A 19171-nucleotide genomic window follows, 5' to 3' on the forward strand; every position below is an offset into this window, starting at 1 on the left:
CCAAGTCACAGTCCAGCTGGTCAGGTTGTTGGAGCAGCTCAGCTCCTTGAGGTGATTCGGGGGCCCAGGTTCCTTCTTTTTTGCTGGTTCATCATCTTGTCCTTGCCCGAATAGTTGAGCTGTTACTGGCAGTCTGCATTCTAGCTAGTGAACAGATGTGTTTCTTTCAAGCAAATAAGGTGGAAGTTACACACATCACTTCCACTCACCACTCACTGACAAGAACCTATTCTCACGGCCACACCTAGCTAGGAATCTAGTCTGAGCTGGGCAGCCTGTACCCAAAATGCCAATTTCAGGAAACAACTAGTAGTCTGTGCATTTTTTATGATGAAGCTGTTCTTTAATAATTATGTTTTCAAAGGTTACTCAGAAATAGCTAAGCTTCCTTTTCTCAGTGTTAAACAGTTAAAAACACCAAGTGACCTGAGTTTTATTCTTGTATTTCCTGTGTCAAAATGAAGGCCAATAATAACCACCATTCCTTCCTTAAAATATATAAATATACTTAAATGATAAATATGTAAGCAAAGACACAAATGTATTTAAATACTGACTATAGAACTGGTCAGAGTCCAAGAGCTTATATACTTTCCTGAAGAAAGGTCAACTGTCTTTGGAAAATGCCTTACTATGATTTTCGAGGGGCAGCCTCTGAAATGAAGTGTCCAATGAATGAATGAATGAATACATTTCAGCAGCCTGTATAATAGGTGTTGAGAGTACCTGTTTAGCACATATAACACTGAATCTTTTTATAAAAACATTTACATTTATTAATCTATTTTCTACTTAAAATGCACAGGTAAGGAATTTATACATCAAGCACATGTGTAGAGTTTAGGGAAACAATTTTACCGGTAATAGAAGCCTGCTAATCCATCAGAGGCCTACTATTTCCTCACAGGTATGTTCCCTCTCACAGCAGCCCGTTTTCCTACCCTGGGACCCCCTCCCAATCCATTCCCTTGGGTTTTCTGATTTACTGCTTGTCTTCCTTCTAGAAAAAAGGGTCAACTGTAGCACTGATAGGTGCTCTTGAACTTCCCTGAGACATGTGTCTATTGCTCCTAGGCATCTCGCCAGGAAGATCTCTTGGGAGCCAAAAAGTTAAAAACTGGTCTAGAAAGTACACAATGTCATGGTCTGTCCATTTCTAAAGCGAACTTTATGACATCAGGCAAAGGCAAAGGGAAAGGGAAAGAGAGGAAAGTAATCTGGCTTTGAGTCAGGCTGACCCAGGCTCAAATTTAAGTTCTTCTCCTTCCTACTTATTTGTAACCTTAGGCAAAGAACTAGATCTCCCTGAGCCTCAGCTTCCTCATCTGTGAAATGGGAATAACAATAAGAATCAGAGAGAGAATAAATCTATAGGTGCTCAATGAAGCAGTTTCCATGCTCACTATCCCTTTTTGTTTCCAGAGTGCCAAGGGCCATAATTTAAGGAATCAATGGGGAAGCTGAACAATGACTAAAGTCTTAGAAAATAAGATCTAAGGAAAATAGATGACTGGTAAATGTGTGGAAAAGAGAGCATTTGGTCTGGACAGAGGGCAATAAATACCAATGGTTACCATTTATAAGCACCTGGTACCTTGCTTGGCATTAATATAGTTCTATTCAGTCCTCAGAACAGCCCCGTGAGGAACCTATGATTATGGCCCCATATAACAAGTGAGGATTTCATAACTTGCCCAAGATCCAGCTAAATGGAGAGTTGGAGAGTCAAATTCAGGCTTGACACTTTGCAGTAGCTTAAGATTCTCCTACCCAGGCAGTGGAGACAGCTTGAGGGAGCTGGACTTACAGAGGAGCAGGAGGGAGACAGGAAGATGGCTGTCAGCCACGGGAATCAGGGGCTGGCAGGGGCCACAGAGACAAATGCAAAATCTTTCTTTCGTCAGAAAGGGAATCCCTCTGCAGCAGCTGCCTCAGGCATGGGCAGGAGGAACCCTATTTTCCCTGGAGGAAAGTGGGCTTATGAGTACCAGGTGGGACTGATCTCCTGGGGGCTGCACAAGGCAGATCTGAGCACCCTGCCCTCCTCGCTGCGGGGGCTCAGTGGGAGCACACAGTTGAGTCCATGCCTCTACTTTATCCTATATGTCCTATTGTCATTGCAGATATTCCCTTTGCCTCATTCTGGCCATTCTCTGCAAAGAGTTTACATAAAACAATAAAAATATTAAAATGTACAAATAAAAATGTTTTAGCATTAATCTTGCAATCTCTCCATTTTCTTATCCACAGAAGCAGTCTGGTAACTCCTATAATTCTGACTAGGTCCTTGGCGTTGTCAGCCTCTTCAAGCCATCTCAGGTCTGATTTTCATGTAACCTCGCACTGGTCTAGCAGGGATCTGCCACCCTCTCTTCTACTATTTTGAGTAGAAGCCAAGGGTTTTGCTCTCTTGCGAGGAGCAGTGACTGGAGCTGAGTCTCATGTCTGCAATCTATTTCCTCTATGGAGCTGCACTATCCTTTCCCGTGTGGGTAATTTTGAGGCAAGCAAAGCAGAGTGTCTCTCCCCCTTGCTTTTCTTTCTTTTGTGGAGACATGGAACAGGTCAGTTCAACAGACTCAGAGCCTGTGTCTTGAATCTCACAGAGGCCTATGACGTTGACCTAACAGGTCACCATTTCAGTCATAAATATTTTTTCTGAAGAGAAGTCCCAAGAGCTCACTAAAACTTGCATTTGGATTTAACGTAGATTGAGAACCTTATGTTTAATCCATGTCTCTAAACTCTGTACCTGATTTTGAACCACTGGCTTCAAACTGACTTCTAACACTGATATACCTTCTAAGTGAACCTAAGCAAAGAACACCAATCCCACTCTGCTCTCCCCCGAAGATAACATGGAAAAACAAAGCCACACTGAGAAAGGAGAGGCCATGGCTTGATTTTGTCCAGCAAACTTCTCTTGGCCTCAGAATACCGCCACTTCCCGCAGTTCCAGCCCTGGGCTGTGGTCCACTCGGAGCAAGTGAATTCCTCTGCGGAAACTTGCACATAACAAGGAGATGGTGTCGCCAATGGCCAGGGAAGTCAAAGGTCCTGATCCATCCAGAGACAAGGTGAACAGGCAGGCTGCGGGGAGGAAGTGGGAAACCAGCCACTTAGGCCAAGAGTGCAATATCATGAAATGCAGTGTCTTTGTAAGAATTCCACGTAATTAAAGCATGTGCTATATGTCTCCAACCCACACCACAGAGGCACCCCATGCTTTAGAGCAGTGGTTCTCAACCTTTCCAATGCCGCGACCCTTTAATACAGTTCCTCATGTTGTGGTGACCCCCAACCATAAAATTATTTTCATTGCTACTTCATAACGGTAATTTTGCTACTGTTATGAATCATAATGTAAATATCTGTGTTTTCCGATGGTCTTGGGCTCTACAGCAGCGGTTCAGTTAGAGGCTTCCCAGGCTCTCGCTCCCTTCAAGACAACAGTTAATGGGAAAATGGGGCAGTCTGGGGCTTCCAGCAGAGCCCGTCTCCCTCCACCTGCATTTCAAAGCCTTCTCACACATCTGGTGGGCAGGGCAGCACTTCAGGGCTTATTCCCCCTGGTCTCAGGTTTATGATAATGAAGCTAAAAAGCTGTTTCTCCCACATGGAGGTGATGGGAGAAGGCAACTCCACGGGAGAGTACAGAGGGCTGTCCTTACTATGTAAGATTAGCTTGTGTGTCCCTTGACCCCATCTCACCTCTTTCTCTGAGGGAGCTACCCCATCCTCCTTTGATGGGACCCGAATTTCTGGAAGATTACTGTAGGAGCAACTTGGTTTGAGGTTTTCTAAAGTAATGCTATTCCTGTGTTTAGCAGAACCCTGTGTCCAGGACAGAATAGCATGGAGGCAGCAGGATGGAAGGGAACACAAGCTTTATTAATAGCATTTGCCAAATCTTGTGACATAAATACGCCCACTGTGACCGTATTAAATATTCCTGAATACTTAACAATCAGCCATTAGGAGCTGGATCAGCACACCACTGCATCGACAACTCCAGGGAGCTGTGTTCCCTAAAACAGTATTCTCTGGTTTAAAGTGTCATGACGATTTCAAAACCTTAGCTGCAGAGTCAAAACAGGGCACAGTCCTTCTGAAACTATCTTTACTCCACCTCACTCCACCAAGAGCTGAGGCTCATTTTAGTCCTTAAAAAATAAATTTTAAAATGGCAATTTCTGTTCTCTTTTCCAGACATTTTGAGCAACACAAGTTAAAACCTGATGAGGAATTTTAAGTAGAAAGAATATGAGCCAAATATATTTGAGCTCTTAGGAATGAGTCCGTACAATATGACAGAAATAGCTATGATGGCCTCTAGCCAGAGGTTGAACAGAGATTCTGGTATCTGGTGTCATGTCTTAACCACCAGGGGGCTGAACAGTGGCAGGACAGGTGTGGTGTGCTGAGAAATGGAAAGAAAGTTTTCAGGAAGCCTTTGAGACGTCACTTATCTTTAAGAAGCACTAATAGTAGGTTCCTTACCTCCAGTATCTTGGTTCCAAATCTTCACCTTGCAGTCATGTGATGAGGTAGCGATTACAGGCATCAAGGCCAATGCTCTTGGTAGAAAGACACAGGATGCCACAGTCTGGAAATGCCCCTTATACTCACATATTCTGTTCCGCGTCTGTCTTAGGTCCCACAACTGCAAAGTAATGACATAGGCTACCTCAGATATACTATACATTTCCCCAGCTTCATTCATGATATCTATCGCCTCTCCATCTCATGACCCACCTGTTGCCTCCACTTATCTACTTCTGTAGCTACCCTGACCTTCATCCATCCCATCCACAACACAGCCAACCATCCATCCACCCAGTGATTATTTTAAGCACCAACTATGTCTCAAACAACCCTGGTTAAGAATGTGCCTGAAGGGTTGTTGCCTTCCTCATTAACATACTGGTTAGGAAAGCGAAGCTCCAAGTCCTACAGCATGAGATAGTATGAGGTTACTGACTTTCTATGACAACTCAAGAGCTACCTTATATCAGCCTCTTGGTATCTGTGGGTCTTGTGGGGACCCTACAGTCAGGAGCACCTTCTCATAAGTACATGCAGGCACAGACCTGATTTAATGCACAGTCACTAAACCTTGTCTACAACAAGTGAGGCACCAGTCCTGCCAGTCCCATTCTTTGCTGATACAGATCAGACCACACCTGGAGAATAATGTTCAGGTAAGAGAGCAAACTGAATTGTGTCCAAAAATAATGAAATCACTGGACACCCATGTCCTCTGAACAGTTATAGGAGCTGGAAATGCTTAGCTTCAAGAAGAGATGCTATTACATCAACAGCCTGGGATTTAAAACCTTGACCCAACACTTTCCAGAAGTGTGATCTTGTACAACTTGCCATGTCTCTATTTCCTCATCTGTAAAATGGGAATTACACTACTACTTGACTCACGTGGTTGTTAAAGTTGTTTTTTTAATATATTTTTATTGATTTCAGAGAGGAAGGGAGAGGGAGAGAGAGATAGAAAATCAGTGATGAGAGGGAATCATTGATTGGCTGCCTCCTGCATGCCCCCAACTGGGGATCGAGCCCACAACCCGGACATGTGTTCTTGATTGGAATCAAATACAGGACCCTTCAGTCACAGGCAGGTGCTCTATCCACTGAGCCAAACTGGCTAGGGCTCAAGTGGTTGTTTTAAGGATTAAATGGGATCATACATGTAATGTGCTCAGCCCAACGCGTAGGCCATAAAAAATGTTTGATAAAATGGGAGCTGTAATTGTTCTATTTAGATACTAGATGACCCCTTTAACTGGTATTCTACTATTGGGAATCCAAGGTACTTTGGAGGAGCCTATCCTGAAATTAACTGAAAGGAAAGCTATATGGTTAAGGGTGGGGTGGGCCCTTGATCAACACTGGAACTCCAACTTTCTAAAGAGCTTGAACCTCTTTTACTGTGACCACAATGAAAACACTTAGTTCTTCACATAGTCCTTCTCCTTTCTAAGTCTGCTGGGAGGACGGACATTAGCAGGCCAATCCTAGGATATAGCCTTCTTGACTCTCATCCCATTCTTCTTTCCCAAACCAATTCAGAAAGCCCTAGGCCAGTGGTCGGCAAACTGCGGCTCGCGAGCCACATGCTGCTCTTTGGCCCCTTGAGTGTGGCTCTTCCACAAAATACCACGGCCTGGGCAAGTCTATTTTGAAGAAGTGGTGTTAGAAGAAGTTTAAAAAATTTGGCTCTCAAAAGAAATTTCAATCGTTGTACTGTTGATATTTGGCTCTGTTGACTAATGAGTTTGCTGACCACTGCCCTAGGCTAATGGGCATTTCTTTCTTTTTCTTTTTTTAAGAATATATTTTATTGATTTTTTTTTCCAGAGAGGAAGGGAAAGGGATATAGAGTTAGAAACATCAATGAGAAACATCGATTAGCTGCCTCCTGCACACCCCTTAGTGGGGATATGTCTGCAACCAAGGTACATGCCCCTAACCGGAATCGAACCTGGGACCCTTCAGTCCGCAGGTCGATGCTCTATCCACTGAGCCAAACCAGTTAGGGCTAATGGGCATTTCTTGAAAGAAGTATTTGGAATGCAAAGGATCACTTTAGTCTGCACTCGGAATAGGCCTGAGCCATAAGCAGACCTGCTGTGTAGCCCAGTACAGGCATGAGGCCAGAGCAAGTTATTTGCTCATCAACAACCAGACACCTGGACCCGACATGACCCCTCACCGTGGCTTCACAGCCTTCTCCTCCAAAGCCATTGCTGCAGGAGAGACACCTGTGTCCATCCTCACTGACCTCGCAGTAGGTCTGAATGTGTTGCTTTGAAGGAAATATATGAGCCACCTGGAGCCCCCGACTGTCCCATAATCTGAAAGAAATTACAGCAAAAAATGAGTTTATAGTAAATGTGTCTGAAATATACCATAATCACCTGCAATCATAAAAGTCTTAGCTCTTTGCTGCTTCGGCCAGTCAGAATTGAGTCATAATATACCTAAAAACAGCAGCTTGAACCAGATCAATCTTGGAGACTCCAAGCTGCCAGGAAATAACAAAATGATATCTGAGTTCTTTCTATTTTGAGAGCTAGTTAATAGAAATTTAGACCAAGCATCTTAATTATATAAGTTAATTTGTTAATTTGGTCTTTTGGGATGCTGCCTTCAATGGAAAGAAGATATTTCTGTGCCTGTGATTTATAATTTTTAAAAATTTTTTTTTATTGATTTCAGAGAGGAAGGGAGAGGGAGCAAGATAGAAACATCAATGATGAGAGAGAATCATTGACCGGCTGCCTCCTGCATGCCCCACACTGGGGATCGAGCCTGCAACCTGGGTATGTGCCCTGACCTCGAATCCAACCGTGACCTCCTGGTTCATAGGTCAACATTCAATCACTGAGCCACACCGGCTGGGCTATAATTTTTTTTAAAAGATACTTATGATAGTACAGAGGAGCAATCATCTTTCCAGATTCATAAACAAAAGATTTACAGACTTGGTCAACCTTGGCTATGAGGTTCACTGGGGAGTATTTTATTTACCTCTTGTCTCATTCCTACCATTTTCTAAGTAGAACCTCTTCTGATAGCCACAGTTGCAAGTCACGCTCTCTAGTCTAAGAACAGTTTACTTCATTTGATTCCCCTGATGGCTCTGCTTTCCCAGAGAGGACTTTGCCTGAGGGCTGGGTGATTGGGAACATGAGGAATCTGAGCAGGGGGAGCAAATAAAGCCAGGCAGTTTGAAGGGGTAGGAGGAGCAAGTGACTGATCCTGAGGTTAATCTGACTGTGCACACAGCGCACACAGCCCAGGCGGTGGAATCAGCTGCTCTGGGTTTTTCCTGGCCTGACCAGCATTCACCCTCTGTACAGATGAGTCCCTGGGGCCAGATCAGAGAGGCCCCAGAACCAGTGAGGGGAAGGGGGCAGAATGCCCTGGCAAGGGCACAACAATGCAGAGAAGCAGAGTGGGAATGGAGTCGTGTGAGCGTGGGAGCCACAAATCTTCACCAGGAACACCGTCACTGCTGCTCAGTGAGCCCACCTGATGGTTTTATCTTCAGAAGTCTGTAGTACATAAGGTTCTCTGGGGACCCAACACAGGTGAGTGACCTGGAAGAAGCACAATTTTCAAAATGTCTTCATACCAAGTCATTCCTCTGCTGGGATTCCTGTAAACAGTGCTAAATAGCACCTCTGTACCTCTTCTCGAGGATGCTGAACTAGGAAATTTGACTTGGAGGAAGGGATTCATGTTTTGCAGATACCCACCATCATGCTCTCCTTCCATCTCCTTGGCTATCAGCATCAAGAGTAGCAGGTGGGCCATTGTGAGTACCCAAATGCATGCAGACACTCTTAGGATGCCTGAACCCCAAACACCTGGTAAAGAACTGCTGGTCTGTGGCAGCCAGGGGAGCGGTCCCTGTTCTAAAGCTGGACCACTGAAACCACAGTCTACCAGGCGTCCTCAAACTACGGCCCGCCGAGGACATTTATCTGGCCCGCCGGGTGCCGCTGCCTGTCCTGCTTAGCAGCCGACTCGTCCCGGGCCCGCAGTGCACATAGGAATTTGTTCATAGTTGTTGTTTTTTAACTATAGTCTAACCCTCCAACGGTCTGAGGGACAGTGAACTGGCCCCCTGTTTAAAAAGTTTGAGGACCCCTGGCTAGGCCACATAGGGTTGAGGAAGGGTTCTTCTTTCACTTTATCTCTGCTGCCCGGCAGGCATGAAAGACTTTTGAAAACAACCCAAGGTAACAGGATTTTCTTTTTTCCCAGGAACCTCCACAAATACAGAAGGCATAGGGCAAGCACATCTTGCCATTGACAGTTGTCTTCAAAATTGGAAAAGATAACTATGATTGACAGTTGATGACCACTAAAGGAACATCTACCATGTCGGGTGATATAATTCTCCCCATTTTATAAATGAAGACACTGAGACTCTAAGTTTCTTATGATAACACAGCTAAAAAGTGGTGGATTGATGGTTTGAACTCAGGTATGACTGACCCCCAAGGCTGTGGAGTTTATATACCAGTCTACTACCAGAAAATGCTAGTCTTCATAAACAGAGCAAATTATACAGAAAGCAACATCATTCTTATTTCTCTGCATAATGTTATAGACACAGAACAGAGAGCATAGCATGACTGTGAGCTCCTGGAGGACAGAGACTGTGTCCTTAGTCACTAACCCTGCTCTAAGCTCAGTGTCCGGCCCACAGAAAAAATAAAATAACTGTGTTTTGAAGGAATAAGTAAGGACTCTATTTAAGATTCCAATATAAACTAGTGGATTTTTCTCTGGAGCAAAAGACCTTAAGAGATCATCTAATCCGATAACCCTGAGAGGCTGGGGTCTGACAGAGAGCTAGGGGTGGGGAGCAATGAGGACCCAAGCCTCTAACACCTGGTCGTGGGTCTCCTGATCGCTCAGCCAGGCCCTTTCCCTCACCCCATCCTCCCTTCTGCTGCCCTGCTCCATAGCAAGTTAGAGTTCGTACCAGGTTCCTGGAGACCGAAGCTCTCTCCACACACTGTCCAGTCCCCACATCCCACAGGAGCAGGGTGTTGTCCCGAGAGCCAGTGCACAGCTGTGATGCGTCTTTGGAAACAATGACAAGAAGATGGTCCATGAGACAGACTTGGAGCAGGGCTTTTCAGAAAGTACAAAGGCACTGCAAGGGCTCTGCTTTACTTACCAGGACTCACAGCCAATCCAGTGACCACCATGGTGTGGCCCGAGAACTGCTGCCTGGGTTGTGAGGAGCCGTGCAAGTCCCACATCATGACCATCCTGTCCCGAGAGGCGCTGAAGAACTGGTTTGATTTGTGAAGACAGGCTATCTGCTCAAGAAAGCAAGCTTTGATGTGCTTGTTTGATTGGATTTTAAAGTAGAAAAAGACCTGGGGATAAGAAGGTTACAGCCCGATCTTCTCTTTCAGGCTGGTTCCTAATGCACTGTATCTGACAGGAAAATATCCTGTTCCGTGCTATGGGACTGTGGCTGATATTGAGTTTCATTATGACAGTTAGCATCCTAATTTTGGCCCATTCAGGTGAAATTCAGAGAGGAGAGTTATATAAATTGGCATTCTCTGTCATTTTTGCTGGAAACGCACTCTACTCTGTAAAGCTATTAAACAAATTAATTTTTATTTAACTATTTTTGGCTTTTTTAAAATTTCTCCAACTAAGTCTAGAGATTGTGTCATTTTTCTAACTATACCAAACATACAGGAAGCCTTCAATGCATGTCCCTGTTGAGTTAGGATCAGCCAGGGAGAGTTACTCTCTTTTCACCACCTGAGCTATTAAGGGCTTAATAACAAAAGAAAATTATGTCAAATATCCCTGCACCAATAGCTAAATGAATGGTTTGCTCTGCTTTTCCTGGAGTAGGACTTCACAGCACCAAATACTAAGCCCTTGCATGTTCCTTTAAGAATATTGAATCACTCTTACCATCTAGAGCAGTGGTTATCAACCTTTCTAATGCCGTGACCCTTTAATACAGTTCCTCATGTTGTGGTGACCCCCAACCATAAAATTATTTTCATTGCTACTTCGTAACTGTAATTTTGCTACTGTTATGAATCGTAATGTAAATATCTGTGTTTTCCGATGGTCCTCGGCTCTACAGCAGCGGTTCTCAACCTGTGGGTCGCTAGCAGGGTCGCCTAAGACCATCGGAAAACACAGATATTTACATTACGATTCATAACAGTAGCAAAATTACAGTTATGAAGTTGCAACGAAAATAATTTTATGGTTGGGGGTCATCACAACATGAGGAACTATATTAAAGGGTCGCGGCTTTAGAAAGGTTGAGAACACTGATAGAGCGATTAGGTGTTCCTTTATTCACTTCCAAATTCCCTCCATGATAATAACCATTTCACAATTTTACCTTGGTGATGTCATGTTCATGTCCTCTGAACCTTTTCACCACGTTTCCGGTTTTCCAGTTATAGGCCACAACTGTCTGCAGAGAGTCATTCGCACAGTTTAGTTTAACTGAATATGTGTTTAACTGAAACCACAAGCCTTTACTTCATCCTCTACCTGACTTCTTCCTCTCCGTCCAGGGACTTGCATCAAGCATTAGGGTTCTATTGTGTCCCTCCTCAGGGCCCCTACTTTGAGTTTCTATCTTTCCTCCTGATCTGTCCTGCCTCTCCCCAGCTCCTGGGCCACCCTTCTGAGCCTTACTGATGGGTTTGGGATAACACTCCCTAAGGGGAACTGATTCAGATTGAGGTTCTGGTTGTAGATACTGAAGGAGAATTCTACATAGGATTAGATTTCCCCCCCCTAACTGTATCGTATTTTTATTTTAGTTTTTTACATTTATCATCTTCTTAATCATTTGTAGGTGTACAGTTCACTAGCAATAAGTATATTTCCATTTATTGCAAAACAGACTGCACTTTTTTAAATTTCAAAAAACCTCATTCGTATCCCACCTGCCAGAAAGAACCATTGTTAACAATTTCTTTCCATCTTTTTTCCAGGTATATACTTTAATATTTTGTTGTAAGCAATCCCTCCCCGCCCCAAAATAGGATTTCAAAAGCATTCTCCGGCCCAGTCTCTGTAGTTCATTGCTAGAGAGTAAAGAGCATGTTAGCACTTGACCTAAATCTCAGTTTTGTAATCTTCAAAATGGAGATGTTAATCCTTGCCCATCTATCCCTCACAGGTGAGGCTCATATCAATAAAAATTTCATGTCTAAGATAATACAGATATTAAGACAAAATGCTGTCAATTAAATTATGCTATCAATTTTCAAATGCATACTGATTTCAGAGATGTTAAAATGTGAAAACGTGTGCATCTGAAAGTCAGTGAAATACAGTGTGAAAGTGGAATTTGAAGATTCTGAAAGGCTACTGAAAATGAGAGGCATTATTTACCACAAGCGAATCAACATTTTTGCTACCAATATCCTAGCTGTAAGTGCTATGAGAGATCCACATATGAGGGAGAGAAAGCAACCAGATTCAAAGTGACAGTGGGAGGAAGCATAAAACCAGAGAAGGGAGGAATCAAACACACACCAATGCAGAGATTTTGGCAAAAAAGCAGTATAAAAGAAGACACTAGAAGGCTCCTTTTGCTGACAAATAACTCCTGCGTCTGTGTGTAGGTGTAAAAAAGGATTGGTTGGAATAATAATATTTGTCATTTATAAAGAACACATGGGTGGCATAGTGCTAAAGATCTTACCATTTATTCCTCACAACAGTGCTGTGAAGATGGCATTATTATTCCCATTTAATAGATAATAGACTGAAGCTCAAGAAAATTAAGACTTGCTCAAAGTAAGAGGAAGTTGCAGAGAAAGGATTTAAACCCAGTCTTTCTAATTCTAAAACCATATTTTACACTACCCAACACGGCTGCCAGAAATGAAAAAAACAGTGTTTGCTTCCCAAACATCTTCCCTTCTCTGCGATAAGTTGGTTCCCTGGGAAGCACTGCAAATCCCACCTTATCTTTTCCTCCGGAGACACAGAGGTCTGAGTTCAGAGCAGCAACAACAGTGACGGTGTCCACGTGAGCTGGGCTATACTCATGAAAAGCTGTAGTTTGAGTTCTCTCTTCTATAATTGCATCGGGCCTGCTAAAGAGAGGATGGAGAATGAGAGGCCCCATGGTATGCAAGTGCACAGTGGAGCAAGGGGAAGAAGAGTGTGAGCGAAAGCAGCAATTCAGGCCAGGAGGAGGAGAGAGGTGGAGAAGGAGGCCCACTGACATTGCCAGGACGTAGATGCTCAGAGTGACTGAATCTGCAAAGGGGAATCCTGAAGCCAAGAAGCCAGGAGTCTTGACTCACTCTAGAGATTATTCCAAAGACGTAGGGCCCCTCTCTGTGTGGCCGTAGACCAGGGGTGGGCAAACTTTTTGACTCGAGGGCCACAATGGGTTCTTAAACTGGACCGGAGGGCCGGAACAAAAGCATGGATGGAGTGTTTGTGTGAACTAATATAAATTCAAAGTAAAGGAGCGGAGGGGAGAGCAAGAGAACCCTCCGCTCTTTCGGCTCCGCGGGCCGGATAAAACAGCCGAACGGGCCGGATCCGGCCCACAGGCCATAGTTTGCACATGGCTGCCATAGACACTAGCTACCAAGCTAGACTCTTTCTTTCTTTCTTTTTTTTTTTTTTTTTTTTTTTTTAAATATATTTTATTGATTTTTTACAGAGAGGAAAGGAGAGTGATAGAGAGTTAGAAACATCGATGAGAGAGAAACATCGATCAGCCGCCTCCTGCACACCTCCCACTGGGGATGTGCCCACAACCAAGGTACATGCCCTTGACTGGAATCGAACCTGGGACCCTTCAGTCCGCAGGCTGACGCTCTATCCACTGAGCCAAACCAGTTAGGCTCTTTCTTTTTTTAAAGATATATTTTATTGATTTTTTACAGAGAGGAAGGGCGAGGGATAGAGAGTTAGAAACATTGATGAGAGAGAAACATCGATCAGCTGCCTCCTGCACATCTCTTACTGGGGATGTGCCTGCAATCAAGGTACATGCCCTTGACTGGAATCGAACCTGGGACCTTTCAGTCCACAGACTGATGCTCTATGCACTGAGTCAAACTGGTTAGGGCTAGACTGTTTCTTATCCAAAAGAAAACCAAGCAAACGGACAGTTCAGAGAAGGTCATCAATACTTGCTCTGGGCCTTCTCTTCTTCAGTGGAGAATTGTAATGAGCATGATAAAACCTGGGACCCAAGGTAGGGCTGTTGTACCTGTATTTATAAGTGCTGTGTTTGAGTTTGCTTTGCAGTTTCCCCATCATGGCACAGAACCTACACAAAATCTTCTGAGGAGGAGTTCGTTTCAGATGGCACTTGAAGGGTAGCATCCCTTGTGGCTGCTGGAAGTTGGAAGTTGTGTTCTCTGTTCAGTAAAAAGAACAATACACAGTTAATTTTGTTAGGCACAATGATGGCAGTATGGTATAGGGATTCAGAATGAGCACCCCAAGATGTGCTTCTGTGGTATGTGGATTGTTTTGAGCTAAAGGCAATTTTAGCATCGGGCGCAAGAAAAACTTCTATATGGCTCCCCTTAACTACCTAGAACTTGAATTAGAGGCCTTGCCCATGATAAGGTATTATTAGCAATAACCTTTTTGACCCACCTATATGTCAGGGCAAACTTTTATTTACTAAACATCTGTTCTTCTTATCATCTTTCAATGGCCCTTTGAAGTCCCCAAGGTGTATTACCTCATCCCTAGCTCAGGATGTCTTAGACATCTGATCCCCCTTTATCTCTGAACCTCTCGTGCATGTGGAGTCTCTGACTCTCTCATGTATGTGGGGTTCCCATACATATGTATTAAATTTGGTTATTTTCTCTTTCTAATATGCATGATGTCTTTTGATTATGAAACCAGCTAAAGAACCTTGAGAGTAGAGGAAAATTTTTCCTCCCCCATAAGGGTCATGTAAAAACATATCATTTTTCTGAAAAGGACTAATTAATTGTATACTTCTGCTTTTCCTCTTTTCCCTGCCTCACTCTTATGGCCCTGGGAACACACCCTACAATAAAGCATTAGCAGATAAAAACCAAACAAAACTAATACAAAAGCTCTTTGAAGTCCCCAATAATTTTTAAGAGTACAAGGATTCCTGAGGCCAAAAAGTTTGAGAGCCACTGACCTAGAACTTAAGTAACACCAATAATGGATCATATACTATATTAGAATAAAAAATTACCAAATGTTTTCCAGAAGTACTTGTATTGTCCCCAGTACTAACAAGGCTAGATTTAAAGAGAGAGACAGATGCTCATCTATACACTCAATCAGGAAATACCTCCTAATTTGGGGACCTAATTTGTGCAGATCCTACACTGGAGAACAAAGAGAAAGCAGCTGTGGCCACTGTGGACATGGGCGGGGACTAAAGGTATGTGACTAGGGGCTAATCTCAGCTCCTGTGTTGTCCTCTGCAGCTAGCTGCTCCCTGAGACACCGAAGGGTAAAGAAAGTAATTGGGAAGGTGTCCTCATCTCTTCTGCGTTTCTGCTAAAAGAAGTTCTAGATGAGTTTCTTATGGGCACAATAAGCCTAGTTCTAGGAAGAAGAGTGTGCAAGGAGACAGCAGCTGAAATTCACCAAGTATTTCATTACCATTAACAAATAGAGTTTTCCAGAAGAATTTAAGCCAACATTTTGAGAAGCTGCCAGAATTGACCTCCTGAAAGGCGTTGGTAACCAGTATAGAAGCACAACGCAGTGCAGAGAACAGAGCCCTGAGCTCCAGCCCCAGCTCTACCTCATCTCACTGTGTGTCCTTGGTTGAGTCCCTCCATTTCCCACTCTATGCCTCAGCCTCCCCATCTATAAAATGCGACTTCAGATTAAACGCTTTTTAGAAGACTATCTGCTCCCTAAGAGGAAGGACTCTGTCATATTCATCTTTGTACCTTAAGTGGCTTGCTCAGTGTGATAAAACATTTGTGAACTAGTGAATCTAAGGTCCCTTCCAGTTCAGAACTTCTAGAGTTCTCTATAATAAGCACAAGATGTGCTGACAGGAACCAAAACACTTGTATGCATGCATATAAGCATAACCAATGGACAGAGACAGCAGGGGGGTGAGGGCATGTACGGGAGTGGGGTGGGGGGGCAAGGAGGGATATGGACACATATGTAATACCTTAATCAATAAAAAAAAAATCAATTAAAAAATCAGAAAAAATTCCAGGATAGCTTGCAAAAAGCTTGGGATGTTGTATCGTTTGTAGATTGGTAGAGGTTGCAGGGCATCCTATCTGCCAACCTAACCCATTTTTCAACATTGTCATCAAACTAAGGACAGATGCCATTCAGAGATCTAGGTCACTGGAAACTGCAGGTGCTATAAATGGACTGGCTCTGCTTAAACTCATTAGATTCTTAGCTGGTATCTTCTTATACTTCCCACCTGAAGAATATTCATGGAACATTTTAAGGAAAAAAATAACTTTTACATTACCCCAAGTCAATAGGATCTTCGTGGTGAACTGCAGTATTCAATGCTTTGTAATGTTTATCCTTTGGAAAATACTTCAGGCAGCCACTTCCTAATCTCTGTAAGTAGTGAAAAGATGCTTAAATTAATCTCTTCTCTGTCTAAGCATATGTTTGTACCGAAAGGATATTTACAAGGTAAATTAAGGACTTTCTTAACTAAAGAGATTGTTAAGTGTAGGTTTCCCTCACAAAGAAAAAGATATTACAAAATTCCAATATTTTGGGGGAAAGTATACCATAATATTAATTATATATCTGTTTAAATATGCAAAATAGCATCTATTTAAATGCACCATTAAAGATTTTTATTTTACTCAGTACTTCTGTTCATCAAAAATCTTCAGAGGTGACTGCTTACTTCAGAGCTTAGTATTTTTGTGAGAAAGGCAATTTCTCCTGTTTAAAATAATACTTTAATAAGCATGGGTCATAGAAGTTTTGATGAAAGAGCTTTTCAAAAATCACATAAAACCCTTTATTTAAAGATCTGGAGAATTATTTACTCAAAATTATAACTAGGTATAATTGACTTCTAGTCCAGTAGCCATGTTAATAGCTATCATTTACTCTAGTCCAGAAATTCTAGTCCAGAATTTCCATTATAAAAATCTACAAAGAAGAAACCAGTTTTATTGCATTTTAGTAACTCCATTCTAGTTGTTATTTATTCAAATAAATAAATTCAAATTATCAATCGACAGTGTCTAATAATTAAGAGCAGCACAGACTAGTCAGAACATCTGACTGAGTGCACGGGCATCATTTTTAGGACTAGGTCTGGGCAACTTGTTGAACCTAAGTCTCAGTTTCCTATGTGTAACATGGGATAACTCTACAACTGGGTTTTGTGAAGATTAAAAATAGCACTCAGGATGTGCCAAGGACTATTTTAAGTGCTTTATACTTATTAGCTCATTTAATCTATTCTGCAAGCCTCTGGAATAGTTATTTTCCTCATTTTGTAGATGAGAAAAGTGAAGCACAAAGATGTTAAATAACTTGCCCAAGTTTACAAATAAATTGCAAATAAGTAGCAGAGCTAAAATTTGAATCTGGTAATCTTGCTCCAGAGGCCTTGCTCTTGACCAGCATACTATGCTGCATCTCTATAAAAGGCAGTACATATAAAGCCCTCAGTTCCACCAGGCAAGTGGTTGAGAGTAAATGATGGCTACTATCATGATTGATAGCATTACTGAAAGTAGCAATTTCACCCTTATTACTATTGCCCTTAATACACATATATTAAACATGCATAAATATACTCAGAGAGCAGATACAAATGGATATATGAGTCTGGAGGATTTTAAACTGAAGCCAACTTTGTCCTCTGACCAGAGTGATTGATCACACTAAGGCTAAGAATTTATTACATTATATACCAAGGCAATTTAAAAATCTCAAAAACAAAGTATATGTACTTAGATAATGTCCATGTTGTAAATTTATTGAGTTGACTAACCTAAGAAATTAAAATACTATTCAGTTATCTTCCTGTTTATACTGTGAACATGTAATATACTTGAGAGAAGGGACGGTGCCTTGTTCATTTTTGTATCTGTGCTTTAAGCATAGCATGGAAGAATGGATGCAAGGCAACTATCTGTTGAATGAATGAATGAATGAATGAATGAATGAATGGCATACTAAGGTGAAGAGTCTGTTGGGCAAGAAGCTTTTTAAGGATCCAACAATCTAAAGGTTCTTTAAAACTGCCCAACAGCAAATCCTTCAGGAAGCAGTTACTCTGCTTAATTTAATTGCAGGCCTGGAAAATATGGCAGAACTTGGGAAAGCCATAAACTCAACATGGCTCTGGATGTCCTTGTTGGCTCCTGATGGACTAAATCTGAATCCCAGCATCCATTTCTGCTCCAATTTGCCTTCCAAACACTCTGAGATACCCAATGGTCACCTAAACATAACGCGGAGAACTCTCTTTTAGCTTTCTAGTGCCATATTCCTTGATATACTGCAGCATATATCCAACTATTGTTTTCCATTAAGAAACTGGGACACACAGGATTGTGTCTTGCGGGAACAGGGCTGGGAAACAGGACCTCATTTCCGGCCTAGACTCTTGGTCCACTGTTTACGTAAATGGTGATTTCATATCTCCCGCTGTACACATCTAACCTTACACTCTGGGAGACCAAGACATGGAAACCAAATCTCAAACACAAAATCACGGTAGAAGCACGTGGGAGGTGGTCTGATTCAACCTCTAATAGTACAAATAGAGGAAACCAAGGCCCAAGAGAATAAGGGGGTCTTGCCCAGACTCACACAAGAAGTCAGTAAGAGGCCAGAATCCCAAGGTTGCCTCAAGCTTTAAGGACAACTGTGTGCAGTTTTTTCTTTCTGGCTATTCAGATCACAAAGGCCCTCATCCAATCTATGTGGACGGCCAAAGCTTATTTTTGATGTGTGCTTGTGGGGAAAGGGGCCTGGGGACGCACAAGATGGGAATCCAGGGCCACCCAACCCAAGCCCGGCCCTCGGAATTCTCTCCTCGCTTCGGCCAGGTGGGCCTCTGCAGTCGGGAAAACACGGGCTCCCACTTTTCCGCCCACCCGCTGAGCCCCTTCCTACCACCCTCGGCCTCCATACCCATCGGCCGGCTGCCCAGCCGGGAGGTGAGGCTGGCGGGGGCGCGGAGCCGAGCTGAGCCCGAGAGCTTCTGCAACCTCCGCGCTCCAAGGCCCGTGCCCCCGCCCCTAGCAACGAGGCGCGCGTCGCTAGGGTGGGAGTTCGGCCGAAAAGCCTCCGGACAGCCTCGCCTGCTACTAAACCGTGGTTCCGCTCTCATTCACATCTCCCAGGAGCCTAGCCGAGAGCGCCCCACCCTGCTTTCTTACCGTAACAATGCGTTGATGAGGTTCCTGAGAAGAGGGCCGATGTGCCCAGACCTCGCGGCCAGAGAATCTATGTAATACAAGGAAAGCTGGTATCACCATAAGAGTAACGGAGGAACCCTAGCTGGTTTGGCTCAGTGGATAGAGCGTCGGCCTGCGGACTGAAGGGTCCCAGGTTCGATCCCGGACAAGAGCATGTACCTTGGTTGCGGGCACATCCCCAGTGGGGAGTGTGCAGGAGGCAGCTGATCGATGTTTCTGAG

At 43.3% G+C, this 19171-nt stretch overlaps 1 protein-coding gene across 4 annotated transcripts; it reads right to left on the bottom strand.

The window, feature by feature from the left end:
• Positions 1-757: 757 nt before the first annotated feature.
• On the bottom strand, positions 758-18775 carry WDR31 (WD repeat domain 31). 4 transcript variants are annotated; one of them, XR_013960571.1, is made up of 12 exons: positions 18664-18764; positions 16016-16110; positions 13775-13925; positions 12506-12638; positions 10922-10996; positions 9713-9857; positions 9515-9615; positions 8050-8117; positions 6728-6869; positions 4501-4663; positions 1799-3090; positions 758-1542 (listed from the first exon to the last, which is right to left on the bottom strand). XR_013960571.1 is itself a non-coding variant. In XM_080667554.1 (11 exons), the coding sequence occupies exons 3-11, from the start codon at positions 13888-13890 to the stop codon at positions 2930-2932; spliced, it is 1104 nt and encodes a 367-aa protein (XP_080523680.1). In that variant the 5' UTR covers positions 13891-13925; positions 16016-16110; positions 18664-18775; the 3' UTR covers positions 758-2929. The 4 variants fall into 4 exon arrangements, 1 of the variants encoding a protein (XP_080523680.1); XM_080667554.1 differs by having other exon boundaries at positions 758-3090; positions 18664-18775; XR_013960572.1 differs by lacking the exon at positions 12506-12638 and having other exon boundaries at positions 759-1542; positions 18664-18775.
• Between the last annotated feature and the right edge of the window lie 396 nt (positions 18776-19171).

Source organism: Plecotus auritus (assembly GCF_963455305.1).
Source record: "Plecotus auritus genome assembly, chromosome: 5".
In the NCBI taxonomy this organism is placed as follows: Eukaryota; Metazoa; Chordata; class Mammalia; order Chiroptera; family Vespertilionidae; genus Plecotus; species Plecotus auritus.